General features: G+C 33.5%; 2 protein-coding genes across 6 annotated transcripts; both read left to right on the top strand.

The window, feature by feature from the left end:
• The first annotated feature begins 124 nt into the window (after nt 1-124).
• Nucleotides 125-11,014, top strand: LOC105108273 (coatomer subunit beta'-2). 5 transcript variants are annotated; one of them, XR_839020.1, is made up of 26 exons: nt 125-253; nt 859-879; nt 970-1,031; nt 1,194-1,248; nt 2,051-2,087; nt 2,235-2,560; nt 2,648-2,779; nt 2,863-3,011; nt 3,688-3,756; nt 3,835-3,985; nt 4,092-4,157; nt 4,679-4,867; nt 5,197-5,337; nt 5,442-5,516; nt 5,619-5,795; nt 5,896-5,987; nt 6,077-6,193; nt 6,830-6,944; nt 7,080-7,151; nt 7,559-7,755; nt 7,829-7,922; nt 8,431-8,537; nt 8,828-8,957; nt 9,294-9,497; nt 10,117-10,183; nt 10,710-11,014. XR_839020.1 is itself a non-coding variant. In XM_011002523.1 (26 exons), the coding sequence occupies exons 1-25, from the start codon at nt 251-253 to the stop codon at nt 10,134-10,136; spliced, it is 2,724 nt and encodes a 907-aa protein (XP_011000825.1). In that variant the 5' UTR covers nt 125-250; the 3' UTR covers nt 10,137-10,183; nt 10,710-11,014. The 5 variants fall into 5 exon arrangements, 3 of the variants coding, with proteins under 3 accessions (XP_011000825.1, XP_011000824.1, XP_011000823.1); XM_011002523.1 differs by having other exon boundaries at nt 9,294-9,420; XR_839021.1 differs by lacking the exon at nt 10,710-11,014 and having other exon boundaries at nt 9,294-9,514; nt 10,117-10,523.
• Nucleotides 11,015-15,814: 4,800 nt separating this feature from the next.
• Nucleotides 15,815-17,699, top strand: LOC105108271 (nuclear pore complex protein NUP50B-like). Its single transcript, XM_011002520.1, has one exon. The coding sequence runs from the start codon at nt 15,837-15,839 to the stop codon at nt 17,370-17,372; it is 1,536 nt and encodes a 511-aa protein (XP_011000822.1). The 5' UTR covers nt 15,815-15,836; the 3' UTR covers nt 17,373-17,699.
• The last annotated feature ends 5,926 nt before the right edge of the window (nt 17,700-23,625 follow it).

The following is a 23,625-nucleotide window of genomic DNA, read 5'->3' as shown; positions in this document are numbered from 1 at the left end:
TCCAAACTCAACATCATCACCATTAAAATCAAGGAAGCATCGTAACTTACACTATACAGCTCCATACTATAGCTGCCCCATGCAGTGGCGCTTTCGTAATTCTGTTCCTTAATTTACACCCCGTCCCTCTCTCTTTCGCAGATCAACACACACAAGACTCGCTTATACAAAACCTCTCTCTATCTCTCTCTCTCTCTTTCAGAATTTAGAACTCGTTCACCTGGATCTCTAGCTCTCGCGATCTGCAAAAATGGTCAGTTCGTGATCTATCGTTGTTTCTTCCATTCAATTTTTATCTATTCTCGTCCAATTTGTATTGTCGTTTTGTAGCCTTCACTTTCGAGTTCGAGTACGCGTTAGATCTGGTTGAAATCTGCTTTGATTTGTTGCTCTTATCTAATTACGCTTCTAATTGTATAAACTCATGGCGTCTAATCACACAATTGAATACTTTTCTCCACTGATTTAATCAAATGTGGGACATTGGAATCAGTTCCGCTCTGTCTGGTAGCTCGGAATCGGAGCTTCTTGATTCTCGCATTGATTTCTTAGTGACCAAATGGAGTGTTCAGGTCTTGAAGTTTTCTGAGATCTGGTCTTAGTTACGGGTGGAATTTGAATTTTGAATTTTTAGATTAATGCGAGTTTTGGAGGTGTGTCTGGTTGCTCGGAAAGTGAAGGAATATCTGGAATGTAGAATTAGTTTTCGTTTTGACTTGGTGTTTTTGAAATTCTGATTTTTTTCTTATTTCACTATTCACAAAATGGATTAACGAGGATTTGGTTTTTTTCTGGATTAATTTGAGATCTGGTATGTAATTTTGGGACTGATGTTTTTGTTTTGTTCTGTATCAACAGCCTCTCAGACTCGAAATCAAGGTATTCTTATACATCTGCAGCTTTAATTTCGCAAGTTTTTCTTTTTAAATGATTGTGTGAGTGATATTCTTGTTTTTGTATCTGGATCAGAGGAAACTTGCTCAAAGATCGGAGAGAGTAAAGTCAGTTGATCTACATCCAACAGAACCATGGTAAATTATATATTTTTTCTTTCTTTTTTGCGTTTTATTTTGCTTAATTTGTTAGTCATTTGATGCAAAGAGAAGTAATTTGTAGATATGTTAGTCTTAACTTGATGTATTTTTATATTTCTGTGAGATGTTAGTATTAACATGTGATTTGGGTTTCTGCAGGATTCTAGTGAGTTTGTATTCAGGGACTGTGTGTATCTGGAACTACCAGTCACAGGTATGGGAATGTAATTGTACTAGCTTTTGCTTCATGATTGTGGTTTATTCACATTTGCAATGACAAAAAAACTGTTCAAAGTAGGGTGATTCTTGCTGATGGTCATGATAGCTTTTTAAAAAATGTGTTTATGTTTGAACAGTGAAGCATCATAATCAGTAACTTTAGTTAACTTTAAGTGGGTATGCGCTTCCAAAATCGATGTTTTTAATATGAATGCTGATAATTCTCAATCATCTTCTGTAATTATTTTAGAGGAAAAAATATAAAAATATTTCCCATGCGAGTTGCTGGCTGTTATGAGTTGGGCCTTGAAAGGTGAAGTGCTTATGAAAAACTGAACAAGTTACATGTCATTGGGATTAAAACTTGTCATACTTTCTGTCAACCTGTGAAGCTGGTTACCATTTGAATTTGTTTTCATCAGATGGGAACAGTGATGAAGTAGTAGAGTATTAGGGGTAGGAAAAGCTCCAATATGTTATGAGTTGTTTGCCACCTTAGCAAATTGGATTTTGGACCATGAATGGAGGAAGCATAGAACACGTCGCACCATATCAATAGGGAGTGTTACAATTTGTTTTTCCATTTCTGTAGACAAAAGTAAGTTAGAAAAATAAACTTTGCTGCTGGCTATCTTGTGAGACGCTTGTCATCAAATGTATTTTTATTTGGCTACACACGAATCAGTGGCAAAGTTTCCTTTTGTTGTTTTTGATATGTAAATTTTCTTAAAATTGATTATTTTCTTGGAGGTTTTTATTTTTTCCCTTCTAACATAAATATCCTTGATCTCCTCCAGACCATGGCAAAGTCTTTTGAGGTCACTGAGTTGCCAGGTATATGATAATATTTGCTTCCACTGTGAAAAGTTACTTTTACAGCATGTTTTTCTTTGAAGAAAGTTATTTCTAATCTCTGAAGTATGTTTTTGTCTTTTTTATAACTATCAAGTCTTCTGAAGTTTTTACATTACGTGTCTGCAGTTAGGTCAGCCAAGTTCATAGCACGAAAGCAGTGGGTTGTTGCTGGAGCTGATGACATGTATATTCGTGTGTACAACTACAACACAATGGATAAGATTAAAGTTTTCGAGGCTCATACAGATTACATTAGATGTGTGGCCGTCCATCCTACCCTTCCATATGTGTTGTCATCATCTGATGACATGCTTATAAAACTTTGGGATTGGGAGAAGGGATGGGCTTGTACTCAGATATTTGAGGGACATTCCCATTATGTGATGCAAGTTACTTTTAATCCTAAAGACACCAACACTTTTGCAAGTGCATCCCTTGATCGCACCATAAAGGTACAAGGGATGTTCCCTGGTGCTAATTTTTGTATATGCTTTACGTGCTTCTCTTGGCTCACTTTAATCGGGTATTTTTTGTTTTAGATTTGGAATCTTGGCTCTCCCGACCCAAATTTTACTCTGGATGCCCACCAGAAAGGAGTAAATTGTGTTGATTACTTCACAGGTGGAGATAAACCTTATCTAATCACTGGCTCTGATGATCACACTGCGAAGGTCAGTCCTTTGTGTGTTTATTTAGCTGTTTGGTTAACACATTTATCTTGATTTAGAATCTTAATGGTCATCTTTTCAAGCAGGTATGGGACTATCAAACGAAAAGCTGTGTCCAGACCTTGGAAGGCCACACACACAATGTCTCTGCTGTATGTTTTCATCCTGAACTTCCAATAATAATAACAGGTTCTGAAGATGGGACTGTTCGTATATGGCATTCAACAACTTACAGGTAATCCATTTTGCTGTATAAACTTAATGTTGGTATGTCTCTGGTATCTTTTATCTGCACTTTTATAACTGTTCTACATTGAAATTGGAATGCATACATTCTGATTCAAGTAGCAAACCTCAATGAGAAGGATTTCAGCATTTTTGCAAGAAAGATTTGGCGAAACAATTTTTATTTAATTATTATTATATATCTTCGGTGAACCACTTGTATATTATTTTCCCTTTTAATTTTTATTTATCTCCCAATCCGAGAACGTGGGTTTGTTTGTTCAGACAATATGGGCTTCCTAGAATTTCACATATCTGAAAATTATGTTCCTTCTGCTTTTGTTTAGTCAACTAGCCTCAGGATTTTAATTTTACCAGTACAGGAAATTATCATAAATACATGCATATTTGCAGCCATAATTTGATGTTAAATGGAAACATTTGTCTCTATCAGTGAATGCAGCCCAGTAGAGGCTGGAATAGGTTGATGTTTTGAGGAGTTAAATTCATAAGGGGTAGAAGATGCAAAATTTTGAAAAGCTTAAGCTAAATAGTTGCTTCTGTTTTTCTTTATTGTTCTTTGGTGTAAACTTCTTGTGTGTATATGCATAACACATACACACATATTATATGATTTCTGTTTGCCTTTATGTTACAGACTTTAAGACATATTTCATTGCATACAGGCTTGAGAACACCTTGAATTATGGCTTGGAACGAGTTGGGGCTGTTGGATACATGAAAGGTTCACGCCGGTATGTGTCTTATCTTTAGAAAATGAGTTTTTGTTGATGATGAGTAAAAGCAGAATGGCTATCAATTTCTTTGTGCAGTGTTGTGATTGGGTATGATGAAGGAACCATTATGGTCAAGATCGGTCGAGAAGAACCTGTGGCTAGCATGGATAATAGTGGAAAGATTATATGGGCGAAGCACAATGAAATTCAGACTGTGAATATTAAGAGTGTGGGGGCAGATTTTGAGGTTTGGATTCAATTAGACCACCTCATAATTGCTAATTGAGATAAAATCTTGAACCAAAAGATTCTTTTGCTTGGCATTACATCAGGCTTTGTTCTCTTTGATTTAGGTGACTGATGGTGAAAGATTGCCTTTGGCTGTTAAGGAGTTGGGAACATGTGATCTTTACCCCCAAGTGAGTTGGCAACTCTTGTCACATTTCATAATTTCTTTTCCTCGTTTGAAACCATATAAATTTCCTCATGCATTCCAGTGAGGTTAACATAACTTATTTTAGACTGACATCTTTTTCTAAGATTTACAATTACTTGTCAGATAAGAAAATTCAACTGATGTAGCAGCCCAGAGCAGATTGCTGTTTTTTCCCTGTAGGAAGTGAAGTCTGTAAAATGTCTCTTGAACTTGATTTAGTTGCATCACAGACAAATTACTGTTCTGTTTTTTTTTGTCCCTTGGATCCATTTCTCTTTTCCAATTTTATTTGTGGGAGCATTCATTGTAACATGTATGTGCATAGTAGCATTATGGACTATTTATCAAGGTGGAAAAGCAGCTTGTAACATACATAGATATAGCATTAAATGGGTTGGGAGAAGGCCAAGGAAAACATCTGCTGATTTGTTCTTGTAATCTGTCTTGGACTGCCCATGTGTGGTGCATGGGTGACTTATTTTTTCTGCTGCACTTATTTTACAGAGCTTAAAACACAATCCCAATGGGAGGTTTGTTGTTGTTTGTGGAGATGGTGAGTACATCATATATACAGCTTTAGCATGGAGAAACAGATCATTTGGTTCTGCACTTGAATTTGTTTGGTCTTCGGATGGTGAATATGCTGTTAGAGAAAGTACATCAAAGATTAAGCTTTTCAGTAAAAATTTCCAGGTCTGTACTCTTTCTTAGCTTATCTTATATTTGCTATTTGGTTATTGTATTGTTCTGGAGAAGTGGACATTTTGTCAAGTTGGTTGGGGCAGAGAAAACAAATGTAACATGCCTTGCTAATTTGAGGAAAATTGTTTAACATTTATCTCAGAGTCACTATTAATGTGTATGCTTTCATCTTGTGACTTGTGTGATCATGCTTTGGCTTATAATTCCTGGACGATAACAGAATTGTTTAGGTTTCTCAACATTCGTTGATCTAGCTGTTGTGTTAACATCTTAACGATTGTATGTGAAATATGGGGTTAAATGATGGTCATTTCTTTCAGGAAAAGAAGAGTGTCCGGCCAACCTTTTCAGCTGAGCGCATTTATGGTGGAACCCTGTTGGCCATGTGCTCAAATGATTTTATTTGTTTCTATGACTGGGCTGAATGCAGGTTGATTAGGAGAATTGATGTTACTGTGAAAGTAAGTATCATGGGTTTCGTTGCTGTCTTGACAGTTTTCCCAGACAACACATTATTCCAAGTTCCTTGTGTAGTAAATGTTAATACTGATCTTGGATATATCAGAATCTCTATTGGGCTGATAGCGGAGATTTAGTGGCCATTGCTAGTGATGCATCATTCTACATCCTCAAATACAATGTGAGTCTTCCTATTGACCTCTTGATTTCTTTATGTGTTCACTTGCTGTCTTCATTATGCCTGCATTAATGAATTTGAAATGATGTTTGTTTAATTTTGCAGCGTGAGATAGTTTCATCTTATTTAGATAATGGAAAACCTGTGGATGAACAAGGTGTTGAGGATGCATTTGAGCTTCTTCATGAAACCAATGAACGTGTCAGAACTGGCTTATGGGTTGGGGATTGTTTCATATACAATAACTCCTCCTGGAGGCTCAATTACTGTGTTGGAGGCGAGGTACCTTGCAACCTTGTGCTGGCTGACTTGATACATTCAAATACGACTCCTTTCCTTGGATTTTAAGTTGCGGTATTTATAGCTAACAAAATTGTTTTAGGTGACCACCATGTATCATTTGGACCACCCCATGTACTTGCTTGGGTACCTTGCTAGTCAAAGTCGGGTGTATTTGATAGACAAAGAATTCAAGTAGGTAGTTTTTCTTTATCTGTTTTTGGAATTTATATTATTTTGCTTTTAACCTCTCTTTGGTGTTTTCTTCTTCTGTCCTCGTGCAGTGTCACGGGGTACACTTTACTTCTTAGCTTAATTGAGTACAAGACTCTGGTGATGCGGGGAGATCTGGAGAGGGCCAGTGAACTTTTACCTTCAATTCCTAAAGAACATCATAATAGGTACTCACATTTGCTAGTTCTTAGATATTGCCAATGGATATTTATATTTGTTCTCCAGAAAATGAGTGATTTGACAGTTGGCTACTTTGAAATATTGTTAGTTTTGGGTGTTCAACATCATTATTGCCTCACGCTTGTCAAATTATAACAAAATTGAATTAGTTGCTTTGATATTGCTAGGAGATTCTTTTTAATTTCTTCATATTATGATAATCTATGTTATATTTTGTTTTTATTGGCTATTTTGACTTCAAGATTCCCTACCTTTTGCTGTAGAAATATTAATTTCACGTGTGACTGATTTCTTGGAACTTTTGCTACATTAGCACTGTGTTTTTGTTTTTTTATTTTTAATAAAACCATTTCTTTATCATCGTGATTTGTGGTCCTTTTTTATTCTTAGTATAAAGCATCCAGATGTTGTGTTTGTGTTTTGAATGTTCTTGCAATTTCAAATTTGAGAGATTGTTATGTGGTTACAGGGCTGGCTCTTCATTTTTGCCCTCCCTTTCCCTTTGTAAACGTTTCGTAGAACTTCATAATTCCCACCATGTGCTTTGCTTCTTGTTGGTTAAACTATGAAGTTTGGGTATTGAAGCTCTTGTTTTCTGATGGAATATCAACTTTGATTGCTAGTGTGGCACATTTCTTGGAATCACGAGGTATGATAGAGGATGCTCTGGAAGTAGCTACTGACCCTGATTATAGATTTGAGCTAGCTATACAGCTTGGTAGATTAGAGGTTGCAAAGGTGAGGCTAGTTGATGTTATTTTTGGTTAGTCTATACAAGCAGTCATGGAAGCTTTTTTCTTAAAGTCACCATCTCCTTTTGGATAAAACAACAACCTTGTGGCTGCTCTGAACATGCATGCCTTTCTTTTACAGGAAATTGCCAGTGAAGTGCAGAGTGAGTCAAAATGGAAACAGTTGGGAGAGTTAGCTATGTCCAATGGAAAGGTATAATTATGGTCTGATATACTTTTGGCCTTCACTGCAGTAAACTAAAATTCTACATGCTTATCCTATATGTCCTGGACATCATGTATGATGAGGTGGAAAACAGAATGCAGAATTATTATCTCACTTAAACTGAGAAATGTCCTGGGGTCCAAGAGATAGCTGCTTCAAATAATAATATTGTTTATATACATTTTTTTGCTTGAGGCTGGGGCAGTTAGAAGAAATAGTTTGATTTAACAATCCTATAGACTAAATGAGCAAACTTCTGTTGGATTTTAGATCAAGTTCATACCTATATGAACTATGAGTTTTCACATTGTTGCTTATGGTTCCTGTTACATTTCAGGAAGCTTTTCTGGTTACTAGTCTTCTCTTATATATCTTATTTTGAGTTGCTACTGCAGTTGGAAATGGCTGAGGAATGCATGAGGCATGCAACAGACTTGAGTGGTTTGCTGCTACTATATTCTTCCTTAGGAGATGCTGAAGGGATATCAAAGCTTGGATCCCTGGCAATAGAACAGGGGAAGATTAATGTTGCATTCCTTTGTTTATTCATGTTGGGCAAAGTTGAAGACTGCCTCCAGCTGTTGGTGGAACGGTAATTTTCTTAACTACTTAAGATGAGAACAGTGGTTCTTTTGATTTAAGACATTGAAGCATTATTCTTGCAGCAATCGGATACCTGAGGCTGCATTAATGGCACGATCTTATCTTCCCAGCAAGGTTTCAGAGATTGTTGCACTTTGGAGGAAAGACCTGAACAAGGTATCCTGTCATTCTTGTGTTTTTGTTTCACTTAGAATCTCTTGGGTCTCTGGCCCTTATCCTATTATCCTCCTATTCTCTTTTTCTACATGTATCCAATTATGTGGATTTAACATCTTACATCCTGTTGAGGGGTGCTTTGATTGATTTACATCGTCAATAAGCTTCAAGTAAATTAGATTCAGTTTAAAAGAAAGTAAACTGTTACTTCAAGTGACATTATACTGTAATTCTAGGGCTGGAATAAAGCTAAATTTATTTTGTTTCTTTTCCCTGTGCAATGCTTTCTCCCCATCACTTGGCTCTGTAATAAAAAGAACTCTAATTACCAGTTACAAAACTAATTTATATTAATCTATTATTATTGATATTTATTCCTTGTTATCCTATTTAAAATTTCTAAAGTAATGATTTTTCTTCTTAAATCAAAGTAATAGGTCTGTAGAATTTATTTTTTTTGCTCACGCATAGCATGAGTCTTATGGTCCTAGTTTGTGTTGTTTTATAGGTTAATCCAAAAGCTGCTGAATCTCTGGCTGATCCTGAAGAATACCCAAATATGTTTGATGATTGGCAAGTTGCTTTATCTGTTGAATCTACAGCTGCAGAAAGAAGGTACTTTTGAAGAGCACTTGTGTACACTCTCCACTAATTCACATGTGGCTGGCACTGTCCTTGAATGGAATGTAGTTTTATACTGGTTTCAATGGATAGCTGATAAGTTTAGAAGACAAGAATCTCTCTTTCAAAATTAATTTCTCTGGGTCTAGCTTATTGCATGAAAATTCAGTATGTCTATTTTTCAGTTAATCATTATCCCAAGGCTTACAGCTTAACACAGAATTTGTGAATTTTTGAATTTTCTGATAAATAGCTTATTAATGCCTCTGATATTGCTTCTGTAGGGGCGTGTATCCTCCTGCAGAGGACTACCAAACACATGCTGATAAACCTCACATCACCCTTGTGGAGTCTTTCAGAAACATGCAAATAGAAGAGGAGGAACCTCTTGAAAATGGAGACTTTGATCATGAGGTATTTTGTGAATAGGGATTTAAATCCCTTTTACATTTCAGCTGCCGTTCTTTGTTCCATTTATTTAAACTTCATTTAGTATGGTGATGTGTGTTATGAGATGTGCATTTGTATGTCCACTGTTGAGAAATCTTCCTCATAAATGATCAATGGCATGCATGTAGCCTACTTTAATCTCACAAAAGCTTGCTTGTAAGGAGTTCAATGCTCAAGTAGTCTATAAATTACCTGATTTTCCTTATTATTTGGAGAGCTGCACTAAATGAATGCATTGGTGACTATTCTGCTTTTCAGTTTTTTTTGTTTTTACATGTATTTATATTCTATTTCTCACAGGCTGAAGAAGAGAATGTAGATGAACAGAATGGCGAGGAAGGGAGCCAAGAGGAAGCAGTTGTGGTGGATGCAGAGTCTACAGATGGTGCTGTACTCGTTAATGGAAACGAGCCTGAGGAAGAGTGGGGTACGAATAATGAAGGAACCCCGTCAGCCTAAAAGCAAATTGGTTGGGGCAGTGTGAAAATCCAAATTTTGTCTCTGGTGATTAATTGATTCTGGAATGTCATCTCTAACTCCCAATTTCACATGTTATTCTTCTCTACCACTACCACTACTGCAACTATGGGGAAAAAAATCATTTTTCTTTAATGTGCTCTGCTAGCACAATTTTTTATTGGCTCATCAACTGCTGACTCAAAGTTTAGGTCTAGTCAGGATTAGGTTTTTCTAGTTGTCTAACTGATGACATCATCTCAGTCTTACAAGGTCTGGCTGTTTCGCTTTATATACATATGTTTTTAATAACAAGCATGCATCTATCATGTAGTTGAGGTTCATACCAATTCTTCTGACTTATTACATTGATTTACAACTTAATAGATATCTAGCAGTGTTAGGCCACTTAATACCATTATTGTTAGAATTGAAGTGTTGGATTTATGCAGCTATCCACTTCTGGTTGTCTTCTTGTGCTGTTATATTTATATGTTAAAATACATTCTCGCATTTTGGCATCTTTTCTTCTGGAAAATTTTGAATTCTTTTGTCTATGTTTTGAACGGGAGGGTTTTTTTCCCCACTTAAAGTCGCGCCATTTGCAATTTGAGTGGGTGAGTGGTATATGACATCTTGGTCCTTACTCTATCCTTTTTGTTTGCAGTGCTTACTCCACGCCACTAGGTCCTGCTTTCAAGACAATTGATCCAGCTGTATTAGTCCCCGATAAGGTGAGAAAAGCATGCTTAGATATAATGGATAGGTTTTGAATATAGAGATGAACAAGTTTGAACAGAGTACTGGTAAATGCAACCACCGTGTGGTTTGGTGCAAGTATTGAAGAAACTCCACTAGAAGTGGGATCTAGCAGAAAGTTCTCACCACAAATACATAAATGAAATTTTGTGTACCATTAGGTTGTGACCTTTAACGAATTATGTTTTGGATAGGGCACTTCAACTTCATTCAAGTTGATTATTTTTTTTTTTGTATGATTTTCCATATGCAAATGAATTTGGGCAAATGCATGGCTAGGATTGATGATGATTTTTTTACAGAGAATTTCAAACATGGATGGTGTTTTTTTTTTTTGTGTGTGTTATCGTTGGTTACATAGTTAATTTACGAGCGGTCCACGGATAAATAGTTAATTGATTACGGGTAAATGTAAAATGGCTGCTTTTCTCAATGATAGTTAATCGACTTGAAATGGTGTGTCCGCCCCGTTCATTGTTTATTTTTCTTGGGTGAACTCAGGTTACCAGCGGGATTGCTAGAAAGAGGTTTTATTATAGGGATCGGTTCTCTTTCCAGACGTGGTGTCGCTCTGTAGCGCTTTGAATTTTTGTCATGGAGGATGTCGTTCAAAGGGTCCTCGTTCCTATTACAGTTGATGTTTCGGCATACTCTGAGTCCACATTCTTAAAGCTTATAGCCTGTTTCGAAACTAGAAATTTGAATTTAGAGAGTGGCCCATCTCACTCTCTTTTTCCATGCGTTCTCGTACATGTGTAATTCGCCATGTACGCATCAATAAATACGACTTATGTTCTTCTCCCGTAACTGGTCCTGCGCATGCGCCTTCGAGTGTCAGTGGCACCCTGTTAGTGATGCCGGGAATATCTATGTAATGATTCTGGGATACGGAAATGCGTTGACAAATCCTGCTTTTGATCAATGGCTGCGAGGTGGCGTTCCCTGGAATCTTAATAACCAGGTGGAATGTGCTCCCACGCGTCCTCCCCAAGCTTTGCCGAGAGAGAGAGAGCTACCTCAGCTTGCAATAGTCCATAATTTGCTGGGCCAGAGAATAACTTGGGTTTGTGGGTTGGAGTCCACAAAGACGAGGAGAAATACTGTTGTCTGAAACTCGTATATAGCTAGCTGGTTATGTGAACGATGAGGTTGGAGACCGATGCCGTGTGCCTAATCGACCCTTGAGGCAATTAGCAATTTGGTAAACGTGTTTCTTGAGCCGATGAAAATTTAGTTTATTAAAAAAGAACGAAGATGAAAAAAGTAATGCTATTTTAGGACTGTCAATAGTTGCTTCGAGGGACAAATACAAGGCCGGGAAAAAAAAAAAAAAACCATCAAAAGTAATAAAATATCTTCATATTTAGGTTTAGAAACAATTTTTTTTTAAATTCTCTCTTTCCTTATTTATATCTTCCTGATATGAAGTAATGACTACTATTTCTGTATTCTAAGATTTCTCTAAGATTCGAGAAAAAATTATCTAAAATTAAATTTTAAAATATTATAACCAAGAATATAAATTTAAAATCAAATCTTAGCATGAGTACATTCTTTCTGATAAATAATGATGATGATGATATTCTTTCTGCATTATATATTTATATATAATCTTATTAGTCTCATAAAAAATCATTTTGTTTTTTTTCTCATAAAAATATTTCTTTTATTTATAGATATAGTTTCATTTAGAGAGAAAAAGGGAGATATTTAGACTGGTTTATAGGATTTATCATAGTTATATATATTGACAAATAAAATTAAAAAGTAAAAAACAAAATTGGGTGATGGCCTGGTGAGCCATCAGCCACGTTAAATTTAATGGGTCAGGTTTTTCCTGCTCTAAATTTTTTAGTCAAACTAGAACCTATTAATTTCATCTATATCATATGAAAGCACCAAACAGTGAGTATAATTTAATGTCAAGAGAAACTTTTTTAGTTTTTTAGAGATTTTAGAATATCAATGATAGATTTTGATCCTCTTTGAAATATAATCTATTATCTTTTATTTAATTATTTAAAAAAAAAACTGAAGAATATGATTTTTTTTTAATTAGCTCCCATTATAAAGTCAGATTCACGTTCTACAGTAAAAAAGGCTTTATAACTAATTTGTATTTATGATGAAAATTAAGGACCAAATAGTAAGGTTCTAAGCCATGCATGATTACTAAGATATACATTTGTGTGGTTGAATTTAATGCTATAATAATGGTTGAACATAAATGATTTCTTGGAAATTATAGATTTAATGCTTCATGTTTACCTTTATTTATTTAATTTAATATATATTCACTCTATTTTGTATGTAATAACAATACACTTTTTATATGAAAAATTCTCTTAATTTTTTTAAAAAAAGAGAGATACCAATCATTTAAAATTTATTAGATCTATATCTTACAATTTATGAAAATTTAATTTGATTTTCTTTTATATACAAATCATTTTATCTTTATCTTTATCTTTAGATTATGGAAGGCAATGAAAGGATTGCTTGGGTTTAAAATGGGAATTAATGTTGTTTAAATGTCAATAAATGTAAATATATTCTAAGAGTATTTATTATTGAGTTTCAATTTTTTTTAAAAAATATTATTTACTTATTTATTTATATATTTAAATTAATTTTTTTAATTGTTTTTAAATCGTTTTAATGTGTCAATATAAAAAATAAATTTTAAAAAATAAAAAATTATTTTATATATTTTCAAATAAAAATATGTTTTAAAACAATCATTACAATAATAGCACTCAAGCTAGTGATAATGTTTATATATGCATGGATGTGTGTGTATCTTATCTTATCTTTCTTTTTATTTAAATATAAAAAGTATTTTCTGATTAGTTTGTGCGTGAATCAAGACTTTAAGTGCTCTCGCCTCACATTTATTTTACTTGGTGGGTATCCTACTTTATTATTTGAAATTCATATAAAAACTTCATGATTGTTTCTATATAAAAGTGGAGCAATATATGTTTTGATCATGAAATTTCTTTTTCTTATGCTGAGGAAAGAATTTTAATTTGATAATTTTCATAAAACTCCTCCATGTTTTTATTGTGATTATTCTATTATATTTATAATATTTTTATTTTATTTAAAATATAATTATTTTAATATTTTACGATAAAGTTTATTTATTAAAAGATGACTATCATTATTACAATTATCATTAAAGTAAAATTTCTTTCAAATCCTTGAATCATGGGAGTTTCAATATCAATTTATATAATTGCATTGGTTAATAAAATTATTCTCATTTGTGGAATTTTTTATTTTCTTGATTTTTTATTTGAGAAATATTACACATGTTGTTTTTTAAAAGAAAAAAGATGTAAGTTAAAGCTATACATGATAACCAATGTGAATATTAATCATATCTTTAACTTTTCAAAAATTATTTTACATTAGAAGTTGATTTCACAACATATTTTGTTTAGCAATTAAGTCTCATAAGTTGCATTCACATACTTTTATACACACACACAGTATAAGTTCGAAACCAATTTGAAGAGGCATGTTCTAAGAGTTTTTGGTTAAGATATGCTTTATAAGAAATGGATAATTTTTAATTACCTGTTTTTGTCTAAAATTGTTTGGTTAAGATATAATTTGCTTTTCAAATAGAAATTTAATATATATATATATATATATATATATATATATATCCAAAATACAACAATTAATTACTTTTATTAATTTTGTTAATGTAAATTTCATATTGTCATATAAGCACAATACAATATCCAAAACACAATATATGTTTTGATGTAGTTTAATATTTTAAACCAGAGAAAATGAGCAGTATGCACCTAATCTTTGTTTCCATTTAAATCTAAGAATGTTTTAGGTAGCCGTAGGATCAAATACTAGCCCTTAATTTAAATTCTTGAGATTAGGGTTTAACAAAAGATAGAAAATCTTAATCCATAGTATATCCGAACAAAGAAAGATAGGCCTCTCCGTATACCATAGGTAACCATACCATAAGAAAACAAGACGATGCTATGTTACGGGTTCAAAGATATATATATATATATATATATATATATATCTCGAGGGCACTCGTAAGGTGTAATCAAGCCTTCCTTAGAAGGGACCTCTCACATTCTTCTATAATCCATTCCATAGCATACATATCCCCAAATAATATCAAAAACATCAGAAACCCTTTTCATCTTTGGATCTCCTCTGCTAGGGTTTTGCTCCCGCTCCTGCTCCTGCTCTCGTAAGTCTCATATTCCTCCTCCAGCTTTGCTTTCACATACCGAATCTACTTGTTTTTTTTACTTCCCTGTGTCTCTGTTTCCCAGGGCGAGTGTTTTGGTTTTTATTTTCAAAATTTCTTGTCTTACTAATTTGTTGCATGTATCCTCTACTCTACTCTTGTTAGAATTCTAAAAGATTTGGTCTTTTATTGTTGATGACCCAGTTGACAAAACCGCCGATTTAGCTTGGATTGCTAGCTTTTATTAGCTATCACCTTTGGTTTCATTAGTGGGATTATTGAATCAACGTGAAGTGAATGGATAAATTTTAGTTTAGGTTTTTTTTAACTCCAAATGAAATCCGATATTTTACTGGAAATGCTTCGTCTTATTTATTATTATTATTATTATTATTATTATTATTATTTGCAATTAACTAGTAGGGAGGAGAGTATTTTTTAATCCCATCGCTTGTTTTTATTTCAAATTATTTCTCCTCTATGCTTGTAAGCAGGACTCTTGCTTTTGCCCTTATTGGCTTGCTACCCGCTTCATTTTATCTGTTAATGCCATCTTTAACAAACTGATTCTAAGCTGATCATTTTGAATGATTTAACCTCCCTTTCTTTTGTTGTTGAGACTGTCAGAGTTGAAATTCATTTTCCCTTTCTTTTTACTGCACATCCTCATATTTCTTTTGGTTCTCCATGTTTGCCTGTTATAATCATAATGAACTTGTCTAGAAATGTATGTTTGATATAAGCTTGAGATGGGATTGTTTTGGACACGAGGAACAATTTAACGACAATTCCATCCAGTTAATTTTACTGCTGCTCTCAATTATGCATTTAGGTGATTCCTGTTTTCATTTTTTCACTTGCTGATCGTGGACATGTTAGTTGGATGTGAGATAGCTAGCTAGGCTTTGAGCCTTTTGCTGAATGTAACTTTGGTATAAGTGATCATGTATTGAGAGCCTGACATTTTATGTTCTTGGTTCTTTTTTTCCAGGATAAAAATATCATTGAGACTCTGTTAATGCATAAATCAGAGAAAAAGCAGTGTCCTGTTGTGTCATAGGTTGTTTCTGATGTGCATGATTTAAATTTTTAACCCTTGGTTACCTTCCTTTAAGGATACACTGTAGTGGTATCTACAATTTTTTTAATGGGTTGAAGTAATGAAGTCTTGGAAAAAAATGAGTGCATAAGAAATTGCAAGTTTATTGTTCGATTGTGTATTTTTGATTATTAGCCTGCTCTGCAAGTTAGAAACTCTTTGTGCTCGCATGCTTTGGTATTTATTTGATGGTCCTATGATGAGAAAGATAAAATCAGTTGATATGCAGGTTTCATCTTTACTGTCTTGTGGGGACAACAGTTCATAAGGTTAAGGTTTTTGGCTTTGTTTAACAATGGGGGATGCAGAAAATGCCCTTCCTTCTTCTAAGAAGAGGGCTGCTAGCAGTGAGATCTCCAGAGACAACCCTGGTCTTGATGATGATGGCTCTATCGAGCAAGAAACTGGAACTTTCAAGAAAGCCAGTGATGAGGTACTGGCAAGAAGAAAAATTGTGAAAGTTCGTCGCAGTCAAACCACTTCAACTCCGTCATCCAATCCATTTGCTGGCATTCGCCTGGTTCCTCTGACTGAGCCAATTGCAACCCCTGCTGTAGCGACGATTGAAGTAGCTAGTGCCAGGCAGCAAGTGTCAGAAGAAGGCCAAAGTGATACTTGTGAGGAGGTTGAAAAGGGTAAAGGCGAGAAGAGTGAGCTGTCAGAGAGTGAGATTATGCCTGGCAAGACTGATGAGCTAGTGGCTGAGACTGCTGTGGACAAGGTGAGCGTGGAAGATATGGGAGAAGCTGTAGATAAGCCAGTGACTGAAATTTCTGAAGATGAGGAGAAGAGTAAGGAGTCAGAGGGCAAGAATGATGAGCCAGTGGCTGAGACTGCTGTGGACAAGGTGAGCGTGGAAGATAAGGGAAAAGCTGTAGATAAGCCAGTGACTGAAATTCCTAAAGATGAGGAGAAGAGCAAGGAGTCAGAGGGCAAGACTGATGAGCCAGTGGCTGAGAATGCTATTGAAAAGGAGAGTTCGGAAGACAAGGGAATTAACAGTGCAGTCAATGAGGCAACTGAATTGAAGGTAGATAATGAGAAACCAGCCAAAGATGAGACTGAGAAAGAAAATGCAGGAGGTGATGACACAGAAAATCAAGATAAGAAGGATAATGGTAATGAAATTGTTTATCCTAGCGCTGAAGGTGCCCCTCTGAACTCATTCCAACAGCTTTCAAGTAGCCAAAATGCTTTCACAGGGCTTGCTGGAACTGGGTTTTCCACCAGTACATTCACCTTTGGCTCAGTTCCTAAGGATGGTTCTGTACTGGGTAGTGGTTCTGGTTCTCTGTTTGGGCAGAAAAATGAACAACCTTCATTTGGATTTGGTCTCTCTAACAATGGAAGTTCTTCACTGTCTTCTATTGTCTCAAAGACCGAGGGGAGTGGTTTTCCATCTATGCAGGAGGTTCCAGTTGAGACAGGGGAAGAGAATGAAAGAGTGGTTTTCTCTGCTGATTCAGTGTTGTTTGAATTTCTCGATGGTGGCTGGAAGGAGCGTGGAAAGGGAGAAGTCAAGGTCAATGTATCGGCTTTTGGGGCTGAAAGGGCCAGACTTCTAATGAGAGCTAGGGGTCATTTTAGGTTGATTTTGAATGCAAGTCTTTATCCTGACATGAAGCTTGCAAATATGGACAAGCGAGGTATCACTTTTGCATGCATGAATAGTATCGGTGAAGGTAAGGACAGCCTTTCCACTTTCGCACTGAAGTTCAAAGATGGTTCCATCGTGGAAGAGTTTTGTGCAGCTGTCGCTGCACATAAAGATAAAGCACCTGCAGCTATGAAGACTCCAGAGAATTCACCGAAGGCCTCTTCTGACGAATGAAAGGTGCCTCACATTACATAGAAACGTTGTACTGGGAAGCCATCAACTGCTCTTCATGGAAGAAAAGTATTTCTTTCGGGTTATCTTGAAACCTTTTGTAGTAGTTTGAAAAGGCGCATTCCCGTTTTGTTGTTTAACTTCGGTCTAGTCTTCGGGAGAATGTTCTTTGTTTTCAGTTATTACCGGCGTCAACTGCATAAATTTACAGCAGAAAAGACATTGAATGTTCGACAATTTTACAGTTCCCTTCTATCAGGGATACATATATCGTATTGCTCGGGTTCATGTTAAATATTCACTGGAAATCCGGCATGCATTTTCCCTCTATATGATCTCAAAAGGCCATGTTGATTTTATCTCATCTTTGCTCGCCTAGATGTTGTTTCTGGTACTTGTGGAGTGGACGTTGGCACTTTACATGGCACAGTCACAGTTCTTCAGTTAAGTCTTGAGCGCTTGCTTTGCATTGATTGGTTTTTGGCAGGGCTATATTCTGCGGCCGTTGGTACAAGCCTGTAACAACAATTCAATGTAGAATGCCAAGTAGCATGATGGTTTCTTTTTAAAAGACATGGTTGGTGGGCTGACAATGTCAGAACACTGTTGATTTAAAAGATTCGACCTTGTGTTTTCTAGCGGCTTTGCGCTCAAATTATTGGAAGTTATGTGATCAAAGGACTCTTCGGTCCACTCCTTGGCGATGAAAATACAAAGAAACTAGAGGCAAAGAACAATCACTGAAAAACTAGTCCAGGTGCCCGGGGCTCCGGTGCGGGCTACATTACAAGACAATTATGTACCAAAAAAAACTTGATAACTCGGGTTGAAGAATAAATCAATCTTTTTTATAAGATTTATTCGTCAAGGCAAATCGATATTTTTATATTGTTATGAATAAACAATTTAATGATTTATATAATTTTGGAAGTAAAAATAATTAAAACTGGGTAGAAGAGCTTTTTAGACTTTTTACATTTTAAATTAATAGTGTAATGATTTATAATAATTAAAACTAGGTTGAAGGGTTTTTTTTTTATTTTTTTGCACTTTGAATGCACAATTAAATACTTTTAATTATATAAAAAATAAAACTTTTTATTAGGGAACTTTCTTTTCAATATTTTTTTAATTATTTGAGGGGGAATAATTAAAAAAGATAGTATATCTATGAAATAAATTATTTAATAAGTGACATTTGCACTTTTTGAATAGCGAATGTGATACCTCCTAACAATTAAACACTATCATTTATGATAGTGTTAGAAGTGGCGCATTACTTTCTTTTTGGTAATGAGGCACGTGTTCATAGCAGAGATGCGACTAAACTCTAATAATTTTTTTTTCTCTTGTGGCCTAGAAATTAATGTCAACCAATTTATATTTCTATCATTTTTGACTTTTAATTTTTTAATTTTTTTTTTAATAGTCTTTTAACCTTTCTTTTTTTAATTTCTTCCCGATGCTTTTTATTTCATTTAGTTTTTGTATACAACTTAGCCTTTATTCTTTTTGTTTCTATTTTTTTCTTGATTTTTTCTTAAATTTCATCTCCTATCATTGTCATTTAACTTTTTTATTCAATTTTAATTACTATTTTTTTTATCATCTTCTTAGTTTATTTTAATTTAAATTTATTCCCCCATTGTTTTCTTTCATTTAGTTTCTGGATGAAATTTGAAGATGCAATCTTTCAAACATCTTACAGCACATGTAAAAACAGCGTTACCGGGGGAGATGGCACACGAGAGGAAGCAGCCTTTGTAGCAATCATCAAAAGAGGCTGTGCACTGTCCTGCAAGCAACACCACGACCAAAAAACACCACATAGAGAGACCCATCCGCCTCGCCTCCATTGTCTTCTTCTTCCTTTTCCCACCGAGAGAATATATTGAAACAATACGAGGTTGATTGGTGCAGCACTTATTATGCCTCCTTAGGGCTTTATATAGGACTCCCTTGTCCAAGTAGTGATCCTTTTACACTCAACTAGTTATTCCTGCCATGGAAACTGAAATATGTAATGTACTGGGTCGTTGGTCCGATCAATTGTTTTTGAATATACATATATATAAATTCAAGTATAGTTAAAGTGTTTTCCAGTATAATTTTTTTTTTAAATCAAGTGGAGATTAATTTAATATCACCCGGTCAATTTGACAGGTTAAAAAATAATTTAGATGATTATTAAAAATATAGTTTGATTAATTTTTTTTTAAAATAATAATTTTTTAAAAAAATATTAAGACGAAAACATATTAATAGTTTGACTAAAAAAAATTTCAAGATGATATCTTTTTTTTTTTAAAAAAAGTATTAAGATAAAAATACATTAGATTGATTTTGGGTGAATCCAAGATAATACATGAAATCCTTGATTGGATCATGAGACTGTAATAATCCTATAAAAAATAAATTAAAATAAATTATATAACTTAATTTCCAATCAATTTGATTTTGAATTGGAAGAAAGAAATTGAAAAAAAAAACAAAAAAAATGACTCGAGTCAACTTGAATTAATCCACCAAACTCGTAACTCGGGTCATAATCAGACGATGACAACTCTATAGAAAATAAATCAAAATAAATTATAAAACCCAATTATCGATCAATCCAATATCAAAAGATGAAATTGAAAAATAAATCAATTAAAAAATGACCATAAAAGCTTGAGTCAACACATGGTAACCTGCTAAACTTACAAACCGAGTTATAAAATACCTAGATAATCTTATAAAAAACACATTAAAATAAATTATGAAACTCTATTCAGCGTAATATTAAATGATAAAATTAAAAAAAAATCCATCAAAGAAAGGATCAAAGAAAAATCTCATGTCAACTAGCCAAACCCATAATCGATGTCATCAAACTAAGATAATTTTATTGAAAGTAAATCAACATAACTTGTAAAATTAAACACTAGTAAACTCAACATTAAATAATAAAATTAAAAAAATAATTAAAGCAAAAAAATAAAAACCCAAAACATTGCTTTAATAAATAGTGTTACGTGACTAAGTGAACATTGAATTCATATTTTCTTTTGCTCTTTGTTAATACATATTTGGATGTAAAATGTATGTGCACGTATAAATATCAAACTCTACGTGCAACTCTACGTGCACATAGATTTGAATTGAAAAACAATATATTTAACATCTTATAGCTTAGTTCATTTGTGATTACTTGTTATAGTTTAAAAAATTATCATTTATATATTGGGTAAAAAAATATTAAAATTTTAAAAAATAATTAAATTATCCTCCTATATATTAAATATAAAATGACCAAACATTACTCTAAAAAATTCCCCATATATATATATATATTATTCCTTTTAAATTCTTGTTAAAGTTATGGATTCAAATGTGAAATAACAAAAAAATTTAATAACAAAAGTAAGTCAATTTCTTGTAAGAAACTAACTACTTTCCTATATCACATATCACATGTATTAGTTAGATAGCCCGTGCTATATCATAAACTTATCTTTTATTTTCATAAAAAATTAAAATACTGATACTGGCAAGACCTATGGTTAGTTTGAGTCTTGTATATTACAGGACCCAAGACTATTTAGATTCATCATTGACAAGACCTAAATTTATTTTGTGTCCTGCACAACCAATGACCCAAGGTTATTCTGGGTTCTGCAACTGTAGAACCCAATGATAGTTGGGTCTTGGTGTAGCCCAAGTGTCACATATGTATTGGGGTCTGTCCAGTACACAGCAGCCAACCCAAGCACCACCAGTGTGATTGGCATGTCACGTGTCCCTACATGGTTTTTTCATGATAGTGATAATAATTTTATAAAAATAATAATATTATAACAAAAATAATAATATCTTTGATATGAGTATGTTGAATTATAAGAAAAATAATAATATTTACAACACAAATTATAATATTTTTTATATTAATACTTAGAATTGTTGAATATTTTTAATAATTCTACGCTGCGAGCTCACTTTTTATTTTTATAAAAAATATCATAAAAATTTATAATATAATAATAATATGTTTTCAGTATTAAGAATAATATTTTATTTCAAATTTATTAATTATAAATAATAATATCTTTTCAATTTAATAATAATGTGTCTAGAGCCAACATGGAGTTGGACGCAGTCACGTCCATACCCAATGTGGGGTTGGGTGTGGATGCATTGAGGTCCAAATAGAGGTGGACGCGGTTGCTTCCAAACTCAACGTGTGGATAAGCGTGGACACGTCCAGGCCCAACGTGGGGATGAGAGTGGATGCATCTAAATCCAAATAGCATTAGACATGGTTGCGTCTAGACCTAACATAGGGTTGGACGCAAACATGTTTCGAGCCAATATGGGGTTGGGCGTGAACACGCCGTGGTTGAACATGTGGTTAGTTATGGTTGTGTCCAAGCCTAACGTGCGATTGGGCTTGGACGTGTCTCAATATAACTTGGCGTTGGACACAACCATATCTAGATTTAACATCAAGTTGGATGTTGACGCATCCAGGCCCAACATGAGGTCCGACAGCATGACCCAAACGCCAAGTATGCGTTGAGATGTACCTAGCCCAGTAGCAACACAAGCACCATATGTGCACTGGGGCCTGCCTAGCACACAGATAGCAACACAAACACCACGTGTCTCCATATGAGTTTTTTTTTATGGTATAGTTTTTTAAAATTTATTAAAGATGATGATGATATTAGTAGTAGTAATTCTTAATTTTAACTTTCAAATCAAACCTAGGGTTGTTTTTCAATATTAAGAATGATTTTCTTCCAATTTAGTAATTATTTTATTAATTATTATTAAAATAAAAATATTTATAACACAAAAGATAAAATTTTTAATATTAATGCTTTTGGTTATAGCAAAAATAATAATATTCAAAACACAAATAGTATTATTTTTAATTCCAAGAATATTTATAACATAAATAATAATATTTTTATATTAAAAATTTGAATTATTATAAAAAATAATAATATCTTTGATGAGAATTCATTAAATTATAAGAAAAATAATAATAATGAACACAAATAATAATATTTTGATATAAATACTTTGAATTATAAGAAAAATAATAATATTTAGAGTACAAATAATAATATTTTTTAAATGAATATTTTGAATTAGAAGAAAAATAATAACAATTATGGCATAAATAATAATAATTTTTATATTAATACTTATAATTGTTGATTATTTTATTAATTATAATAAAAATAATAATATTTCTCGTATAGGCATTAGCCCAAGGGCTACATGTGTGCTTGGTCTGCCTAACACATTAACAACCATCCAAAGCGCTATGTGTGCACTTAGTCTACTTAGCACATATGAGGCAGTCCAAGCGTCTATGGCAGGCAGACCTCACCTCAAGTGGGCCTGGTAGGCAAGCATTAGGTGTTCGCATCCCTGGCTATCATCCTTCTAACCTGGTGTTTAGAGCTACTGGTTGCAGCTTTACATATACCCCCACCAAACAGTATAGTTTATAATGAAAGCATTTACAAAGTTGTTGTAGTGCATAACAATGCAATCCATAATGAATTCACTCATAATATATAATAGTTGTTTCTCTAGTGAAACAGAATTCAGTTTTAGTTATAATTAATATTAGCTTATTTATTTCTTGAATAAAATATATTAAATTAAAAAACTACATGATAATTTAATAATGTAAAGCATCAAGGATAAATACTTATCTAAAATTTTAACATAGATAGAATAAAATATTGTAATCATTAAATAATTGATTGAAAAAAAGACAAGATAAAAAAAAAAAAACCTAAAATCTTGATGATTAGATTATATTTGATTTTATCTCATATTTGATACTTTCAACAATTAATCTTCAATGTAATATCTATAACAATTTTATTTACAAATTTTGACCCCAAAATTTTTTGTTATCCTTGTTAAATAAATAAAAAATAAACATTTAATGACTACATATCAGTCATTTTTCAGTAAAAACTTCTGTGATTCTGGTTCCCCCGGCGAGCTCCCCCTAATTTTGGAAAAACTCTTGTATAGTCTTGGTCCCACCATGGCATGTTGATGCTCTACAATTTGATATATTATGAAATGACCTATCTGTCACGAGAATTACTGAATTCCTACACTCAATCCCGTAACACGCCCTTCAAACAACAATAATAATAATAACAAAAATTAACAACAATAATAATAATAACAAAAATCATAGTAATAGCATCTTATCTTTTTCCCTCTCAATGTTTCCTATTTTAGA

Source organism: Populus euphratica, unplaced genomic scaffold (genome assembly GCF_000495115.2).
Source record: "Populus euphratica unplaced genomic scaffold, PopEup_1.0 scaffold241.1, whole genome shotgun sequence".
In the NCBI taxonomy this organism is placed as follows: domain Eukaryota; kingdom Viridiplantae; phylum Streptophyta; class Magnoliopsida; order Malpighiales; family Salicaceae; genus Populus; species Populus euphratica.
This window is presented reverse-complemented; position numbering and strand designations above follow the sequence as displayed.